General features: G+C 46.0%; 1 protein-coding gene across 1 annotated transcript in view; it reads right to left on the reverse strand.

Moving 5' to 3' along the window:
- The window catches only part of LOC130126889 (latent-transforming growth factor beta-binding protein 2-like), a 103,298-nt gene that overhangs the window by 44,906 nt on the left and 40,077 nt on the right, over nt 1-18,315 (reverse strand). Inside the window, exons 4-8 of the mRNA XM_056296534.1 lie at nt 15,267-15,511; nt 13,931-14,101; nt 10,248-10,454; nt 6,882-7,201; nt 5,420-5,522 (exon numbers count right to left, since the gene is read on the reverse strand). Coding sequence (XP_056152509.1) covers nt 5,420-5,522; nt 6,882-7,201; nt 10,248-10,454; nt 13,931-14,101; nt 15,267-15,511 — 1,046 coding nt within the window. The remainder of the gene's footprint in view (nt 1-5,419; nt 5,523-6,881; nt 7,202-10,247; nt 10,455-13,930; nt 14,102-15,266; nt 15,512-18,315) is intronic.

Here is an 18,315-nt window from a genome sequence, read left to right on the forward strand (position 1 = left end):
GAACCTTAAAACATTGATGAAATCTAATTAATATAAAGTTGCTTTGGTTTCAAGAGACACCAAGACACATTATCTTCTCAGAATGGTTTTTAAGTAGAATCTCATTTGGCAGATTGTGCTCCTCATGTGTGCCTCCTGAGTCTGGCAATGCTTGTTGTCACAACTACCAAGGCAGTGACATGCAAGAGTGACTTCAGGCAGAGCATCATTAGTGTCCCCCTTGGTTACATGGAGTGCAGATCCAGACTGGCCCATATCCACCAAGGGCACAGCCAGAGACTTCCAATTGTTGGCTATCTATTTAGGTCTGCTCACAAAAAGATTTGGTCATCCTTCACTAATTTGCCTGCCTTTCACCCACATATGGTATTATGCATTCCACTGGTGACTGTTCAACAATATTTGGTTGAACCCTTTCATTTGTAATGTGTTGTTGAAATTTCTGGGAAGTTCTTGGTCGGCAGTATTTGTCCTAATTTGAAATCTAAATAAACATCCATTCAAACCCCTTTCTGGTGCAAAAGTCAACACTGGTCAGAGGCGAACATTACTGAGGGTATTTAAGTGAAAGGAGAGCTTATGCAAAACAGGTTGGAAAATGAAGGTTGTAGGGGTAGGGAGTTAGTTGGGAGAGAAGTGAAAGTAGACTATTGGATTCACTGCTGGACAGAAATCTTTAATCAGTAAATTAGTGCAGTTATTCAATGGACCACCCGGTCTGGGAGATGCACTTATAAGCCCATCAAAAGAACCGACTGGCCCATCAATCACAGGCTGGGAGCCGTACGCGACGTTCCCCAAGGGCTGCCTGGGAGGCAGAGTTGGTCTTGGGCTTATCCCCTTAGCTGGCTGGAGAACCTGAAAATGAGTGGAAGATGGAAAAGAAGGATGGATGCAGGCCATGGGTATAAAAAGTTTTCCTTTCCATTCCATTGGGGGCCACTCTATAGCAAGCAAGCAACACCTAAGCCAAGACCTTTTCAGGATCCTTTAACTTGCAGCAATTTGCTCTCTGACAAACCACGACTGGACAAGCTGGTGCCATCAAGAGAAAACTAGGGGCTGAATTAGTCTGGAGGTTTTGAATTTCTTTGAGATTCAAAGATGATAAAACCATACCCCTTGGTCTTCTGGCCAATGGTTGATTAGAGCAAAGGGAGGTAATATGCTTTTTTAAGTCAAACAACTCATTGACACATGCCACATTTGCCAATGTGTCCCTGTCTGTATTAAAGACCCTGTAGATAAGGTGTCCCTGCCAATGAAGGCCCAGGGTAATCAGACAATCAGACAGGAGCTATCATCTACTCTCAAGGAAAGTAAATGTTCCAGCTGTAACTTATTTTCTTTACCCATGCCAGTCCTAGCTGTGTATTCAGGTATGTTTGAATTTCTATATTAGGGCCACTCCATGACACCATAGCAAGAGCAACAACTTTGATGAAGGGCCTTTTTCTGCTAGATAAGAATCCAATCAAAAATGCTTTTCAGTATTTCTATTCGTACAATGCACTTCTTTGTCTTTAGTTTGACAATTTCTCTTTGCAGCTTTCTCCAAGATGGTGTAGCTAACATCAGTGTAGTGGCTGGCAGTGTAGCTAGGATCAAATGCACAGTCAAAACAGACTCACATTTCACCATAATCTCCCATTCTCTGTGGAATGTTTGCCACTAGGGCTGGTGCCAAATGAAGACATGCCATAGTTCATACCACATTAAAATACTGTTAGCATGGATATTATTAAGAAGTGCAACACAAATTCCATATCCATGTGACTCCAACCGTCGTGCATGGTGGCTTGTATCAGAAAACAGATAACTGGGATTTATTTTTCAATGTGGTTGGGTCAACTCCATCCTGATTAGCCACACTGCTGTCCACCTAATAGATTCCATCACTCTAGTTGTGGCAGGATAAAGTTAAATCAACATCAGTGAATCAAAACCTGTCAAATTGCTGTGACGTCTCTATCTAACCACCGTGACGAGTTGCTGAGGAATGGAAATATTGGCGCTGATCACTGCATATCTGCTGCTTGCTTCTTCTTTTTGCTCAGAGACAAAATCATTGTATCTCTGGTTCTGGTTGGTCATTAACAAGTGTTCATGTTTGATCAGTTCTAATAAAAAGTAATAAGCACAGGCTTTGGACCCCAGATGAATGTCAGATTAAATGTCTGTGGAATGGAAGAGAATTCAGAGAAGAACGATGAGTTCATGTGGGGAAGATCAGGAAGTTAAAGAGAACTGGGCTCCCTTCATCTTTTCCTCATTTGATATTATTGATCTAACATTGTGGGAGGAAAAAAACAGTGTACAGACTAAAGAGGAAAAAAGGAGAGAAAATAGGAGTGAAATGGATGGGCAACTGCCTCAGTAAGAGGGGTGGGGTAGAGTAGAGGGAGGGGCAATTACAGTAACATCATGATGACCTCGTTGGCCCACGTGGCAGAGGAGGCCAAGGCTCCTGTGGGTGGGGTGATTTATTTAGGCCCCGGGGACCTCTGATCTGGGTCCCTGGGAAGCATCCCAGCATCGCAGAGTAGAAGAGTCACTGGGAGGAAAGCTGCCCGGCAATGACAGATGGGGAGACAAATGGCTTATAGAATTCCATTAGCTGTGAAACACACAGTTAGGGAGGGGCTGCCAGCCAGGCAAGCAATCCAATGTTACAGTCTCATCATCATGCCACAACTGTGGAAAAGGGTCAGACTCAGGGCACCGTAAAAAGTCTTTACCTGGCTTAGAGATTCCCAGAGAATGTCAAATTGCTTTGAAATTTACCTTGAACTCATCCTCAGGGTCGAACAAATAACACTGCCGTGCCAGGCCCCTCTACTTTTCAAGGATAAGCCTCACCTCAGTCATCTATTGAACTACTTAGATGGAGCTACATTTAATTCCTGAGGTGCAGTTCACACAAGAGTTGTCTGAGTGACTTGGCAGTGTCCATCAACTCCACACCCACGCTTCTCCCTTGTCTCAATCGATCAGTGCTTATCTATTCGAGACTTGAGGACAGCTTTAACTGCAGCCATGTATGCTCCTGTCAGGAAAATGCAATTACAAAATCTAACAACTTGGAAATCTAAACAAGGACCTGGGCAGTTTCTTTTTCTTTTCAGTACATACTAAGAGCCAAAGGAGAAAGAGTTGACAGTAGCCATTCTGTTTGCTCTGGATCTCATTATGGGCCTGGAATGTTCAGCATGTGTGTGTTTAAGGGCACCGGATCCTACAGGGCTTTAACTTCTACTTCTACTGTGGACTGTACCTCCATAACATCAGCCCACCATCCGTCTGAATGCACAGTGCCATAGACACAAACAGATGCAGCATAGCAACCAACAACCAATAAGACACACACACACACTGCAGCTTCCTCCATGAGAGGGATATTTCGTGGGTGCAGACTAACACCAGAGTATAGTGTTGATTAGAAAGTTTCTATAGTTTCTTCCTTTGGATCAAGTGACAATCAAATCAGCATTGAGTTCAGTGGGTTTCTCTTATCAGATGCAAGGGGACAACTTGATGACAGTGTGGAGGGACTCATGTGCAATGGTTGCCAGAATGGGATCAAGGCAGATCCAAGACACAAACTGAGACTCTCTCCAGACTTTCTACACATTCCTGTCTTAAACAGCACTGTGGTCATTAAAGTGTGGCCATACTGGCATCCTCTTCAGATTCAATAAACAAGCTCGCCAAAAGCCTCCTGAAGCAGTGATGCTTGTTCTCAGTCAATAGAATGTTTTGTAACCAACTATAAACTGACTGATGGAAACGTCACACCCCAAAACACAAACTGCACTTTCATGACATCATTATCACATGCTCAAAAAGAGACACAGGGGTCTCCCATAAAGCTAAATGACTTTTCCCCACAGGGCAAATCATCAGCTGGCCAAGCCCCATTTAAGTTAATAGAATTGCATCATGGATCTTTTTTAGTAGCTCTTTCCTCCAAGTTGGTCACTCCAGATTGCTCATAACCAACATAAGAACATATAACAAATTACACATCCTTGCCAGTTAAAAGAGGTCTGCAGCTTATATAAGTTACTAAGCGTCCAAACAGACAATGATATAACCCCTTCAGTGGAATTCGAAGCATTTCCCTGCAAAGCTCCTCCAAAGACTCCTGTGATTGAAATGGGACATATATGTGACTTCATTTTGCGGTTTTCCCATCCCCTTCCCTCTCTCACTTCTCCTCCCTTTTATTCCCCCCCCCCCCATCTCTTCTTCTCTCTTTTCGTGTGACCTGGGACCTAGGTCCAAACAGCTCCCCAAAACAACTACACCAAATGAGCGAATGGAGCATTTGCTCTGTTGCTCCCCAAAACTTCAAAGAAGTGAGGAGAGGAAAACATCTGGGAGCCAAAAGAACTCGTGCCAGAGACTTAAGACGAGCAAAAATCTGACACGCCATGGGAGAGAGAGAGAGAGAGAGAGAGAGAGAGAGAGAGAGAGAGAGAGAGAGAGAGAGAGAGAGAGAGAGAGAGAGAGAGAGAGAGAGAGAGAGAGAGAGAGAGAGAGAGAGAGAGAGAGAGAGAGAGAGAGAGAGAGAGAGAGAGAGAGAGAGAGAGGAATGGATAGGCGTCTGTGATAGATGGAGGAGACCAAGAGGAACTAAGTCTGTTTCTGATTAGTGGCCTGGTCAGATGTTAAACAGGGAATGAGGTATGACAGTGGACTGTGACAGCCAATTGTCATCTCCTAATGCCAAGCATGTCCCTAATAGGATTAAGAGAACTGGGACAGGAATAGGGGCAGAGTGTCCTCATGAGCCACCACTCTTGCTCCACATGGGGCCTAAATGAGAAGTCCTGGAGGATGTAATCAAGCGCCTAAAGTAACAACATAGAGCTGTCAGGTCTAGTGATGGTCTCTATCAAGGGTGAGACACACCACCACCCACCCAGCTAGGGGATGTACAAACACCCACTGCTGTTTTTCATAGGATACCACAGCTCTGGTGGAGAACCAACCGAACCGCGGCTGCTCATTTCACTGCCATTTCAAGGCCTTGCTGGCTTACTCTGCCCACAGGGTGGGTGGCACGGCTGCCAGGCTCCCATCTTAGAGTTGAATGTATTTTCGTTTTGCTCCCTGATCTGGTTTTGTGGAAGCAAAAAAACGACTTGGGTTTTACAATGAGGGTAGTAGGAGAGTCACGCAGGTCCCTTGATGAAGAGTGGGAATCTATTGAAGACTACCAAGTGCTGAGTTAAAAGCATCACCATCACCCATCAGCCACACTGCTTACATTCAAGAATAGAATAGAATAGAATAGTAAATGCTAGATGAATGAATGCAGAATTAAGTCATGCACAGAAAAAAAAAACAGTATAAAAAATGTTCTGTTTTGTTCCAAAAATTGTCAGACAGAATGGTTTCGGTAAGGAAGGCTTACCTGGTTTGGTTGGACATTTTTGGCACTTGTTTAGACCCCAGGAGGCACCAACACTTCCACAGCAATCATCCTGTTTGGTTAGTCCCGGCAGAGGCTTGCCACACTGCAACGATACACAGCTGTGTTAGATCCCACAATGAGTTTTAAAAATGTGTGCGTTATGTGTTTGTGTCTGGGTGTGTGCATTTGTGTGCACGTGCCTAAACTGTGCTTGCATCTGGGTTAGGTGGGTATGCACGCGCCTGCATGCTACCTTGTTTATGTGTTCATGAATCTGTAGGCCTTGGCAAGTAGACTATTTATGAGTGTTTGTGTCAAAGTGTGTATGTGTGTGTGTACCCATCTGCAAGGACAGAGTGAACCAGACACATCTGAGACTGGTTAGTCTGAGGAGGACATAAACACTCAGGAATAGTTATGCTCCTGGCACGTCGTGTTAAGCTTGGCTAATTGTGAAAAGATTCCTATCAAACCTCGCTTACTGAATTTTTGGCAAATGGATATTTATGAAACTTAAAAGGCAGCAGAGAGCAAATTTTTCTAGAGAAGACCAAACTGGCACAGATACGGGGGAAAGCTGTGGCCAGTTGATTTTGATTTTGCGTACTACTATTTGGGGGCAATTCCACGGGGCACTAAAAGACACATGTGAACTGACTAGATGTTTTACCTCTCCATGAGACCACAGTGGAGAAAAGGGGGATTGTATTGTGGTATAAACAAATGCAACACTGGAAAAAAGACACTGCAGATCGCTGTGTTGTTCTGACTGGAAACACAGAGGAGCTAGGAGGAAAGCCCAGCATCTCCTCCTCACAGCCAAGCCAGCAGATGCTGTATTAAGACTTCAAATTAGTCAAACTCACGCATCTCCTCTCAACTCTGTCTCCCCCTCTCCCTCTGTCTCTCCTGAGGGAGGATAGAGGGAGAAGGGGTTCTCTCTTTATCCTCCCTCACTAAATGTTTGTGATCTTACTCAAGGACATCATGTGACTTGCCATACATCATCCTGGCAAGACAAAGGACAATAAGTCTAAAGAATGTGTGATACCATTCACACAGTACTGTAGACACTGCTTGAAAAGCCTCCCCCCCTTTGTGTTGTGATAGTGGGGACCACATAGGCTGGACCTGAAGTTCAACCTTTGTCCTCCCAGCGCATCCTAACTCATAACATGCTTGTGCTGGGGGCTGGTGGAACATGAGATGACCAGTTTTTCATAGCTTGTAAATCCTCGGTGCAGCATAAATCAGAGCCACAGGCCCACTTCCTGTATTAGACAGCAGCTATCACATAGGCAGACAGAGGTGGGAAGGTTTGTTCCCTGGGGTAACAGTTATGGCTTCTCCTAATTTCAACCCCATAGTGTCCACCAGCTGGAAAGCATCAGCTAGTGATGACAGTGAACAGAATGTGGGTTTTTTTTATGGTAAACATAACAAGCTTTGTCCAGCACTGTACCTGTCCATCAATGGTTTCCTGGAAGCACCTTCCCACATATCCATTCTGGTGGTTTTGTGGCCTGGCTTGGCTATTGCCATTCCCAGTAGTGTGTGTGTGTCTGTTGGTAATCCCATTGGTGGGTTCACGGTGCCGTCCATTCCCATTGATGTTCCCATTCACATTCACATTCCCAGGCTGGGAACGCTGCTGGACAGAATGAGCCCCATCAGTGGCCAGGGGTCTCTGGCCAGGTCGGACCCTTGCCACCTGATGTATCTGGACCTCGGCATTTGGTGGGTGCTGGATGTGGACGTTGACCAGAGATGGGTGGAGAGAAGCTGGGGGAGTGGAGATGAAAAATACACCATACACACTGTTAACAATTTATTCTTAAAGCTCCAGTTTGTAAATTGTATCGCCGGTGGCATTTTCAGCAAATGGATGAAAATACAATCACTGTATTTTGAGGACTATCAACAGGCATTGTATGCAAATTTGTCCTGTCCGTGCTTATTCTACATAAATTTGTTTTCATCATTGAGGTTTGAAATCTAAGTGAGGGAAAGTCCCGGAAGGGAAGAGACCATTTAGGTACTGTTAAACAATAACAGAGAGAACCTTTTATTCTCTAGTTTAAATCAAATCATTTTGTATTCAATAGTCAAAACATATTTTTGTAAGAGTCAAGGGAATGATGCAACACTAGAAAATAAGCTCCTTTGTCTATCTGACATAAAAAAAAAGCATCTATCTGCAGGGTGTGCCAGGGCTTTTTCCCGGAGCCATGACCCGCTCTTCCCTTTCATAACTCATAGCCTCCGAGACAGAGGTATAGGGCAGGGAGACAGAAAACGAACATGGATGTTAACTAAGAAAGACCTGGACATGACGCCGCTTCCCTGAACAGACACTGACACAATGATAGGAGAGGTTGTGGTTTTGTGGAAGCGGCATGGTTCAGGAGGTAGAGCGGGTTGTCTAGTAATCGGAAGGTCGCTGGTTCTGTACACACAACATCCATTGCACATCTGTCCGTCTGGGGACAGAGATCCCTCTTCTGTTGCTCTCCCTGAGGTTTCTCCCAGTTAAAGGTTTTTTTTTTAGGGAGGTGTTCCTCATCCGATGTGAGGGTCTAAGGACAGGATGTTATATTGCTGTAAAGACCCCTGAGGCAAATTTGTAATTTGTGATATTGGGCTAAAATCACAAATTTTTGATATTGGGCTAGCCCTGTGATGGCCTGGTGGCCTGTCCAAGGTGTCTCCCTGCCTGCTGCCCAATGACTGCTAGGATAGGCTCCAGCATCCCCGTGACCCTTAGAGCAGGATAAGCAGTTTGGATAATGGATGGATGGATGATATTGGGCTATACTAGACTTGGTTCGATCCCTGGCTCCTCCAGAGAGTGTGTCGAAGTGCCCTTGAGCAAGACACGGAACCCCTAACTGCTCCTGATGAACAGGTTGGTACCTTGCATGGCAGCCTTCGTCATCAGTGTATGAATGTATGTGTGAATGGGTGACTGCGTACATTGCAAAGCGCTTTGAGTGGTTGGTAGACTAGAAACGCTCTATATAAATGCAATCTATCCACCATTTGCTATTTTTTCTCCCCTTTTCTTCCCAATTGTATCCGGCCAATTACCCCACTCTTCTGAGCCATCTCGGTCACTGCTCCACCCCCTCTGCTAATCCAGGGTGGGCTGCAGACTACCACATGCCTCCTCCGATACATGTGGAGTCGCCAGCCCCTTCTTTTCACCTGACAGTGAGGAGTTTCGTCAGGGGGACGTAGCGCATGGGAGGACCACGCTATTCCCTCCAGGTCCCCCTCCCCACTGAACAGGTGCCCCAACCAACCAGAGGAGGTGCTAGTGCAGCGACCAGGACACAAACCCACATCTGGCTTCCCACCTGCAGACACGGCCAATTGTGTCTGTAGGGACGCCCAACCAAGCCGGAGGTAACACAGGGATTTGATCCAGTGATCCCCATGTTGGTAGGCAACGGAATAGACCGCCACACTGCCCGGACGCCCTACCATTTACTATTTATTTGTAGCATAACAAAACACACATGAGGTCCCTGTCATTAAATTATTATTGCCGAATGTCGAAATGGTCGCTGGAAGAAATTTGAAAGGAATTCAAAGGATCAGTGACAGAGCTTCTGCTTCTACTTACCGTTGGACAGACAAAGCGAGAGAGTGAGGGAGAGAGAGAGAAAGAGAGAGAATAGAAAAAAGAGACCAGGAGAGATGGAAAAAGAGAACATTTTCTTTGATATTGCGTCTTTTAGCTACTCGTCATGGTATTAGTTAGAGTCAGGCTCTGTTCAGGCTCTGTTTCTGCTGATAAAAGCAGCACAGTGTGAACAATATGATGACTTACACTGAGTCATACATTACACATTCAGCTCAGAATAGATTATTGCCTCTACTGCTAGCCCCCAGAGTCAAAAGGCCACACAGTAAGAGCGGGGGTGGACAAAGTTCACAACCCCATTACTTGAACCAAAATATAGATAGTCCTGGTCAAACATGACTTATCTACAAGTGAAAGTTGCGCATTCCAATTTCTACTTGAGTCAAAACTGAATTGACTGACTGAATTTGTTCCTTCACAATTTTTATGAGTGAGAAGGTCCACATGTGATCTCTTAAAAGGAAATAGGCTGTATTTTGTTTCAAATTTAACATAAATTGTTCGGACACCTACAAAAGTAATCGGTGAATTTTGGAGCGGGATTGAAAGAGGACGAGTGATCGTCTACCACCAAACTGAAACTAGCCAGAAGAAAATTTTATGTCTTCATTTTTGTAAAAAATGTCTGGTCATTGTTTGCTTTTATGCAAATCCAACCCCCTCTCACCACAAAATCCCACCTAATTGTTCCATTTCATGTGGATATACATGAATAAGTGGAATTTGCTGTGCTCCAAATGCAGTTTCATGGGACCTTCAAAGTAACAAGTAGTGACATCCTTTGTAGATATAGTGGCATGAAAAGTAAGATGTTTATCTTTCAAATATAGTGGAGGGAAAGTCATAAGTTTTTAAAAAAAAAGCAGCAAAGTACAGATGTACTTTGTACAGATGTACTCTGGTAAAGTACATATATACTGAGTAATTGAGTAAAGTACTTTAGTAGAAGTACTTTGTTACTGTCCACCACTGAGTGAGAGAGTGTCGCATGTCGAAGAATACAAGTGCATATACTTACTTGTGTTTGCAATCAAAAATCATCAGAATACTTAAAGAGGACATGATTCACTGCTCTAAAAACAGGAAGCAGTACAATCAATGAAAGTACAGGAAGTGGCTTGTAGAAAGGCGGGGCACAACCTGAGGGCTAAAGCAGCCCTCCAGTTGGGCCAGAATGCTCACCTTGCTGGTTGGACAATGGCAGGGTGTACATGGAGTGGGAGGGGGCGTTGGGCTTGGCCTGACTGTCATCCTTGTGGCCACGGGGGGTGGGTCTGACAGGAGGCAGGGCTGGCAGGTGGCAGAACTTTCCGGTCGAGTTTGACGGACACCAGCACTGATCCCTGCCGACGCAGCGGCCACCATTAAGACAGGGGATCTGACAGAAGACTGCAGAGGAGAAAGAAGGAGAAACAGCAGAAATGGAATGGTGGAAGTGCATAAATAAACCCTTACCAGTGAGACAGATTCGTTAGCGTACACAACTGCCACTTTTAATTGCGTTGATTTATGCGTCTTCATACACAGGGGTCTGAACCAATAATGAAAAACAGGTGGGGTAAAAGGAAGAGTGTGTGTTGGGGATTCATGTGGGCAGGCCGTGTTCACGACTGGTCAATAATGATCAGGCTGTAATCATTCCCTGGGCTTGCTCTACCGGACACCTTATTCCATGAAAACTGTATGAAGTTTCGTCTTTGCCCCGAGGAGAGGGCTGCAGCACTGCCTCTCACACCGCACCTCTTGGCATGTCGGCTTGTTCTGCCTTAACATCCATAATTATGTACTCCTTAAAAGCTGGTGGAAATGACCCGGAGTATTTATTCATCCCATAATTTGATGGAAATAACAAGTGCATGCATTTCTATGTGGAACATCTGCTTTGCTGGCAGAGGGAGGAAAAAAAACAGAAATTCCAAAATATCAAAGCTCCTGATTTCAAAGGAGAGGCAACTGGCTCTTGAGCAGATGAGTAAATTGAATCCCAAACGTGCTTAGTGTACAGTTTGATTTATGTCCTTGCAGTCTACCATGGAGAGAGAGAGAGCGAGAGCGGGAGCGCCAAAGATAGTCAGTAGAGTCGGAGAGAGAGCGAAAGCGAGAGAAGACAAAACGAATAGCGTTGGCCAGATGGTGTTTGACAGAAGTGTGCACACAGCCCCTTTCACAGGCCTAATCTTTGGCATGAAGGTGGGTGGCAGCACAGTCCCTGCAAACCTGGACCGGCTCCAGTCTACCAGAATCGTTCTGACCCGACCTCACCTAACTCAAAACTTCAAAGACCATCAAATGAAAAATCTTTGCAACCGTGACCGATAAACCAGAACCATTCTAGGGCACAAAAGATGAAAAAGTGAAGCAACATTTGTTATTATCCGCTTTTTTTTCTTTTTGTTGCTTAGCAATACCCCACATCAAATATGGAGACTGTACTAGCAGACATTTAGAGATGTGGACGGCCTCCATACTGAGAGATGAAAGAGGGGGAGGCAAGTGGTGGACATGTGCTGGGAGCAGAGACTCCGTTACGGGGTGGAAACAGAGCTGGAGGAGAAAGTGGACAGCCTAGATGGCATGTAGAGAATGAGCCCCTGTCACATAGCATCAACAACAGAGAGACCAGAGTGGGGAGGAAGGAGGAATGGAATGAGAGGATGGAGGAGGAGAAATGGGTTGTTAATGGAAAATAGAGGAGGGGACACAGGCAGAAGAGAAAAGAGAAAGACAGAGTGTGTTAGAAAGAAAAGATATTAGGTGCATGTGTGTGTGTGTGTGTGCGAGAAAGAGAGAGAGCGAGGGAGAAAGAGAAAGAGAGACAGAGAGAAGGAGAGAAAAAGACGAGCGAGCGAAGTCTGGAGACAGCATCCCCAATGCACAAGAAAGCCTCCTGTGACTAAACATGCTGGCTAGATTATCAGCTCTGAAAGGCCATTAATTCTTCTCAATCTGGGATGCAGACTTGTCCTGGTCTGGCTCAGCTGTGACCCACTATAACACAAGACAGGCACCATTCTTAGACAACAACCTCCTGTAGACGCTGTTGAGCACGCTCCCTGTCTTTGTCTTTGTGTCTTTCTGTCTGTTTAACAACCTCTCCCAACCAATTACACACACACACACACACACACACACACACACACACACACACACACACATTTTTCGAACCTCAACCTTTACCCTAACTTTAACCTAGTCCTAATTCTAATCTTAACCCAAGTCCTAACCCAAAATGACCCCATGAAGAAGTGAGGACCGGCCAAAAATGGTTAAAAATTCCAATTGGTTCTCACAAATACAGCTGAACAAGCACAGACAGACGGACGGACAGACAGACAGACAGACAGACAGACAGACAGACAGACAGACAGACAGACAGACAGACAGACAGACAGACAGACACACACACACACACACACACACACACTTTTCACTCAATAAAGAGACCTGTGGCCTATCTAACTAACTTCAGGCTTTAAACTAAGTGTTGCACATGGGGTGAGTATCAGCGGAGCCTCTTATAATTATCCAACCAGATTTTACCGCCCTGTTTAGGGAACATGACAAGAGCATGAGGTAACTGTTTGCTGTCCACTTGAAATGCCTCGACGAACACGCACATCGACCAACAACAAGATCCCCGCTCAGATGGCTGGCAGCCTCCCTTTAACACACTCTTTAACACGTGCTTTTACATAATGAAGAGAGATTTCTAGAGAATAAAATGGGGCATAAAAACAAAAGTGCTGCACAGGAAGAGGTGGGGATGCCAGGAATGTAATCTTGCAGAAGAGCTCTGCCAGGTCGCTGAAGTGTTTGGAATATCTACAGCATGTTCCAAAAAGCCATTAATGGGTGCATAAATCTGCAACAGCAACCTGTTTATATATTCATAACTCAGCAAAGATCCTCCTCGAGGAGGTTTGTGCATCTGGGCGGTGGCACGTGTGCGTGTTCTTATGCTAGGGTGCATATAATATATGCCCGCGTGGGTGTTTATGCATTGAGGCAGCACACACGGCGGTACGGGTGCGAGTTGGGGAGGACCGGTATGTGTGTGGTATGCCCGCCCCTCGCCTCTATAATCTGCCAGTCTGTTTGAGTCTCAGACGGATTCTTAAATCTGATGAAAAAACTGGGAAACACGGGGGAGACAGGACTCTCCCACTGGCACTGAACCCCCTCCCCCGTGGACACCATGCCCCCCGTGTGAGTTCGGAGCAAAGCCCTCTGGATAAATGGCAGGTTTAATGTAATCCCTATAAAATCCTGTTCACGCTGCTACTCTTTCTCTCCTTCTGCCTCTCCCGCTCTCTTTCATTTGTTCCCTCTCTCCCAGCGAGCATGTTAAACGGTTAACTGCGGGGCCGAACATGAGGTGTAAACCACAAAGAGACGGGGCTAAGTGCTGGGAGCGTGGGACCACCGGCTCCACGTGTGTGTGTGTGGGTGAGGGTGTGTGTGTGTGTGTGGGGGGGGGAATTAGCCCCCTTTTACAGACGCTGCTTTTAATCTGCTCTCCCTCTCTTTCTTGCCCGCTTTCTCTCTTTCTCGCTCGCTCTCTGACAATGAAAATGTTGCCATAGCCATCAGCTTTAATCACCTCCACCCTACCTCCTCTCCAAGCTCGGTATTCACAACAGACAGCATGCCTGTGGGAACTCATTTTGTCAAGCTCACTACATAAGAAAATTTGTTTTTTTAAAAATGGGGCAGACCAGAATGAAGACACGGGGAAAGTGTCAGGGTACAGTGAGAGAGAGTTAGTGAGAGGAGCGAGGCGAAAGAAGGAGATGAAAAGACAAAGAGAGACAGGCATACTGACAGGCAGATAGACGGGAAACGCCCGTGGGGAAATCAACACTCACAGAGTCTGAAGCCCTGGGTTTTTGGCTGCGGCTGCTGATTCTCGCTGTAGACGGTGGTGGTGTCTCCCTTCTCGCAGCTGTTGTGGCAGCGCCCGCCATTGCACACCCTGCGGCACACCATGGGCGTGAAGACGATCTTGATACGGTCCAAGCTGGATGTGAGGTTGGCCCCTGGGAAAGACACACACACCTGCATGAGAAGGAACAGCAGCGGAGATAGGCTCGAGAGGAGCTGCATCATCCTTCCTGCCTCAGTTCGCTGTGACACACTCCCTGTCTGGCCAAGGGGAGGTTTAAAGGCGTGTGAGAGTCCGTGTGCCAGCGGCTGGGCACACTTCAGCTGGGAGAGCGATGTGCCATAGGCCAGCGAAAAAAGTGGGGGGGGACAGTGTTAGGAATCGGGCTGAACTCCAAGCCCTTTATCTTTGGGAGAAGGTGTTTTGGATGAGTGCGTGTGTGTGTGTGTGCGTGTGTGTGCGTGTGTGTGTGTGTGAGAGAGCGAGACAAAGAGAGCGCAAGTGCAAGTAAACCTTGTGTAATGGTGGGAAGCTGTTCAACAGCCGTTGCCCCGGTGGAGGGGCTAAAAAACAAGAGAGACTTGGAGAGCGGACAGCTGCGTCTGCAGTACAGAGGATTAGAAAACGAAAAAGTGGTGAAGGGGAATGACATTAGGAAGGACAAGATGATGTTACTTGTTGTTTTGGGTGGGGGTGCCAGGGCGTAGCGCTTGTCACGTGGTGGATGTGACAGTGCAGATTCACAAAGACGTGTAGCTGACTCTCACCCAACTCTCGTTTCTGTCTGTTCTCTCCGACTCAACACACACAAAGGGTCAAACATGCATGAAAGACAGCATGGTAACACACACACACACACACACACAGACACACACACACACACACACACACACACACACACACACACACACACACACTACTCTGCTGTAGCTGTGCGCTTGGGGAACAGGCTGCAAATGCTGCAGAACAGAGCAAGCATTAACCCTCTTTCCAGGCACACAGCTAGGCTATCAAACATCTTTCTCTGGTGAGATGGAAACCACAGAGGGGATGGGGAAGGGGTGAGGAGAGGGGGAGCACAGCCTGGGCCTTGGCCAGACTTTTTCTTCTGTCTAATGTTCCATTCAGTGATGACACCAGCGGATGTGTATGTATGTATGTATTTCTAGCCTCCATGCATTATGTGCCAATACGGGTCAAGTTTGTTTTGATGTGGTCGGGAAGAGTGGAAATGTTAAGTATGCATGGAAAGTGAAAACAGATTCCATTTTAGCCATACTCAATCCACAGAGGAGATAATGCGGTGTGCTCAACTTTACCTGCCGGCGATAATGCATTGTTGAATTGTTGTCCATGGACGGCGGCTCTGTGAGCGTTGGGGGAATGCCCGTTTCTGTGTCCGTGCCAGCTTCGGTGTCCATTGCCATCCCCGTTGCCGTATCCATTGCCATTGGGCAGAGCATTGGAGGTGATGGGCCCAGTGGATGATGGGTAGCGCTTTACTGTGCGGGAGGTCCCTGTCTGTTGAGGTGAGGAGTCAGGGGGTCCCCGTCTCACTTGGGTCCTGTCAATCACATCATACAAAAAGCATAAACACATGACCTCAGGCAAAAGCTAATGTCAAACACATATATACACACACACACTGATATAAACACCAGCAACCCATGAGCATCACCATAATCCATTTAAGCATGCTTATCATGTGTAACATAACATAATATGCCGGAGAGAGAATTGTGCTGTCTTAGGTCATAGAATTACTTAATTGATTTTATAGATGAGTTACCATGATTTGTACATAATTTGTTTTAATCAAATTATTAATACCATCCTGGGTAAGCTTGTGGCTCTGAGACTAACATCTGCTATAAGTCAGAGTCGTGGACTTCGCTAATTAATGAAAGATTTGGTTTGGTACTGAAGACATGTTGTAATCGAAGACCATTGATTAACAAAACATAAAGCATCCAGCAATCAGGGGGAAAAAGACAACAACTCCCCACTCGTTCTGAGAGAGCAAGAGCGAGAGAGAGGGAGAGGGAGAGGGAGAGAGAGAGAGAGAGAGAGAGAGAGAGAGAGAGAGAGAGAGAGAGAGAGAGAGAGAGAGAGAGAGAGAGAGAGAGAGAGAGAGAGAGAGAGAGAGAGAGAGAAAGAAAGAAAGAGAGAGAGATTAAACACATTAGATCTTCCCGTCAGGGCTCAAATGCCTTCCCGTCACCCATTGTGTGTGCTTGACTAGATTATGAACTCCCTGTTATGTTTGACTGTTGCCCACCAGGGAGCAACATCCTGAGTGTTGCACGGGGATAGAGGATAGAGGAAGTATTAAAATTGGGGTCGGAGAACAAAGCCTTGTCCAGAGCTGTGAGAAGCACTTTTTTTTTTTTGCCAGTGAGCATTTGATTAAGGCCAATTACCAGCCCAGCAATGCGTGGCCTGGATGCTGAGCTCATGTGAGCAACCCAGGGCCTTCCAGACAGACCGACAGACCAACAGACCAACAGCCCTACCTGGATCTTTGAGATCCTGAAAAGATTGGAGTGTTGAGAGTTGACCCTCCAAAAAACATCTGGATCCCAGTCTACACTGACAGACAGTCATAGGAGCATGGAAGCAGCCTGGATACATCACAGGAAAAGCTTTACAAAGCACACCTGCAGCCCTACAAGGCATTTGAATGCGCAGTTAAATCAATGATTAGGAAATAAACCATGCATTACCTCTAATTACATGTGGTTTTAAGCCACACACCATGTATTTGTGAATTGCACTGTATGTATGGATGGAGGGATAAAGGGATGATCGAGCGAGCAAAAGACAAGTGTGCACACACACACCACACACATCTCATTCCAGCTGTGCCAGATGCAGCACAAGACCCTACATGTCTCCTTTTCCACAGGCTACGACCACATTCCTGCTGCCAAAGGAACAGGACGCTAAATGAGAAGGGGAAGAGGGAGGCAAACAACATTTGATAGTGGCCTCTCACGTCATCTCTTCAAAAAGATAACAGGCAGCACCTATGGCTGACAGCTGCTGACCCAAATGCCGAAACCTCCAGGGCGGTTTCTGTGGATAGGATGTGACACCCGGAATTAAGACGTGCTTGTATCATTCAGCGGTTTGCTGAGGTGGAAAGGGAGGGGAAGGGGAGGACAAGAGGTGGCCAACCCATTGACACCATCCACTTCGTGTCGTGATGGGGTTTTTCCATTGCTGACAATGACACCTGGCCTGCACTCATCCTGCCACACTTCCTAGGCTAGGCCAGATGTTACTCCCTCTCTCTCTTTTTTCTATCTCAGTGGCAAACTGACTTCCTCCCAGCAAGGCCCCAACTATCCAGCAAGGGATGATTCCTTGTTCTGGGTGACTGGAAAGCAGTCTGGAAGACCTCTGCCAAGATGACACATGGCTTGGGAGACAGATGGAAAATATGTTTTGGGTACTGAATGATAGCCACACCATTTTAATTAAATCACTGGCTGCCGCGATTAAAGGGGGCTCACTAGACGAGCATGCAGAACAAAGGCAGAAACAAGGACTATCAAATTAGCAGAGAAATGACTAGAATTTAGAGGCTGTCCCCTAAAACAGTATCTGTTTGTGTCTACCACATGTGCACCGATAGGTGGACGAGATATCCCTCGGACTTCACGTGGAATGTGATAAACTGGCCTCAGTCAGTATTTAGGTTAACTTTACATTCAATTAGGGTGACAGATGCCAGGGGGAAGTAAGATGGACTCACATGATGCTGAAACACCATGTGAGGCTAAACCATGTTTATCGTGCAGACAATTCAATTGCATACTGTAAAGCCTTACCCTGCTGTCAATTCCAGCAGGGTAAGGCTGTGTACCGCATGTGGCTGGTGTGTGTGTGTGTGTGTGTGTGTGTGTGTGTGTGTAATGTTTCTGAAATATATTACTGTGTCATCAGAAAATGTTGCTTGACAGCCATACTGAAAACCAAAAGCGATGGCTTTTCATGTGTTGATAAACCCTAGTCCAAATACTTGATCAAAGGACTGGATTACACTGATAGCCAAAAAAAAAAAAACAACAACAAAAAACTCTGGCACTGTCTGCTTTCACTCATCATTCACTCAGTGGAAGGCAATTAGAGCTAAATCTATCACAATTTGGGAAATTATTAATCACAGTGATAGCCAAAATTTTGTATTGTAGGGAAGGGAAGAAGAAAAAAACCACTGTAGCACACCCAAGAAATGATGGCGGTGTAACATGGCATGGGGTAGCTATGCATCTTTGATCTACGACGTTATGATTACGACAGGGATACTAGTTTTCACAGGGGCATGGCCGAGTTCACCATCGGTGATTTCTATGTAGTGATCTT

The sequence above is a fragment of the Lampris incognitus genome, chromosome 16 (assembly GCF_029633865.1).
Source record: "Lampris incognitus isolate fLamInc1 chromosome 16, fLamInc1.hap2, whole genome shotgun sequence".
Taxonomy (NCBI): Eukaryota; Metazoa; Chordata; class Actinopteri; order Lampriformes; family Lampridae; genus Lampris; species Lampris incognitus.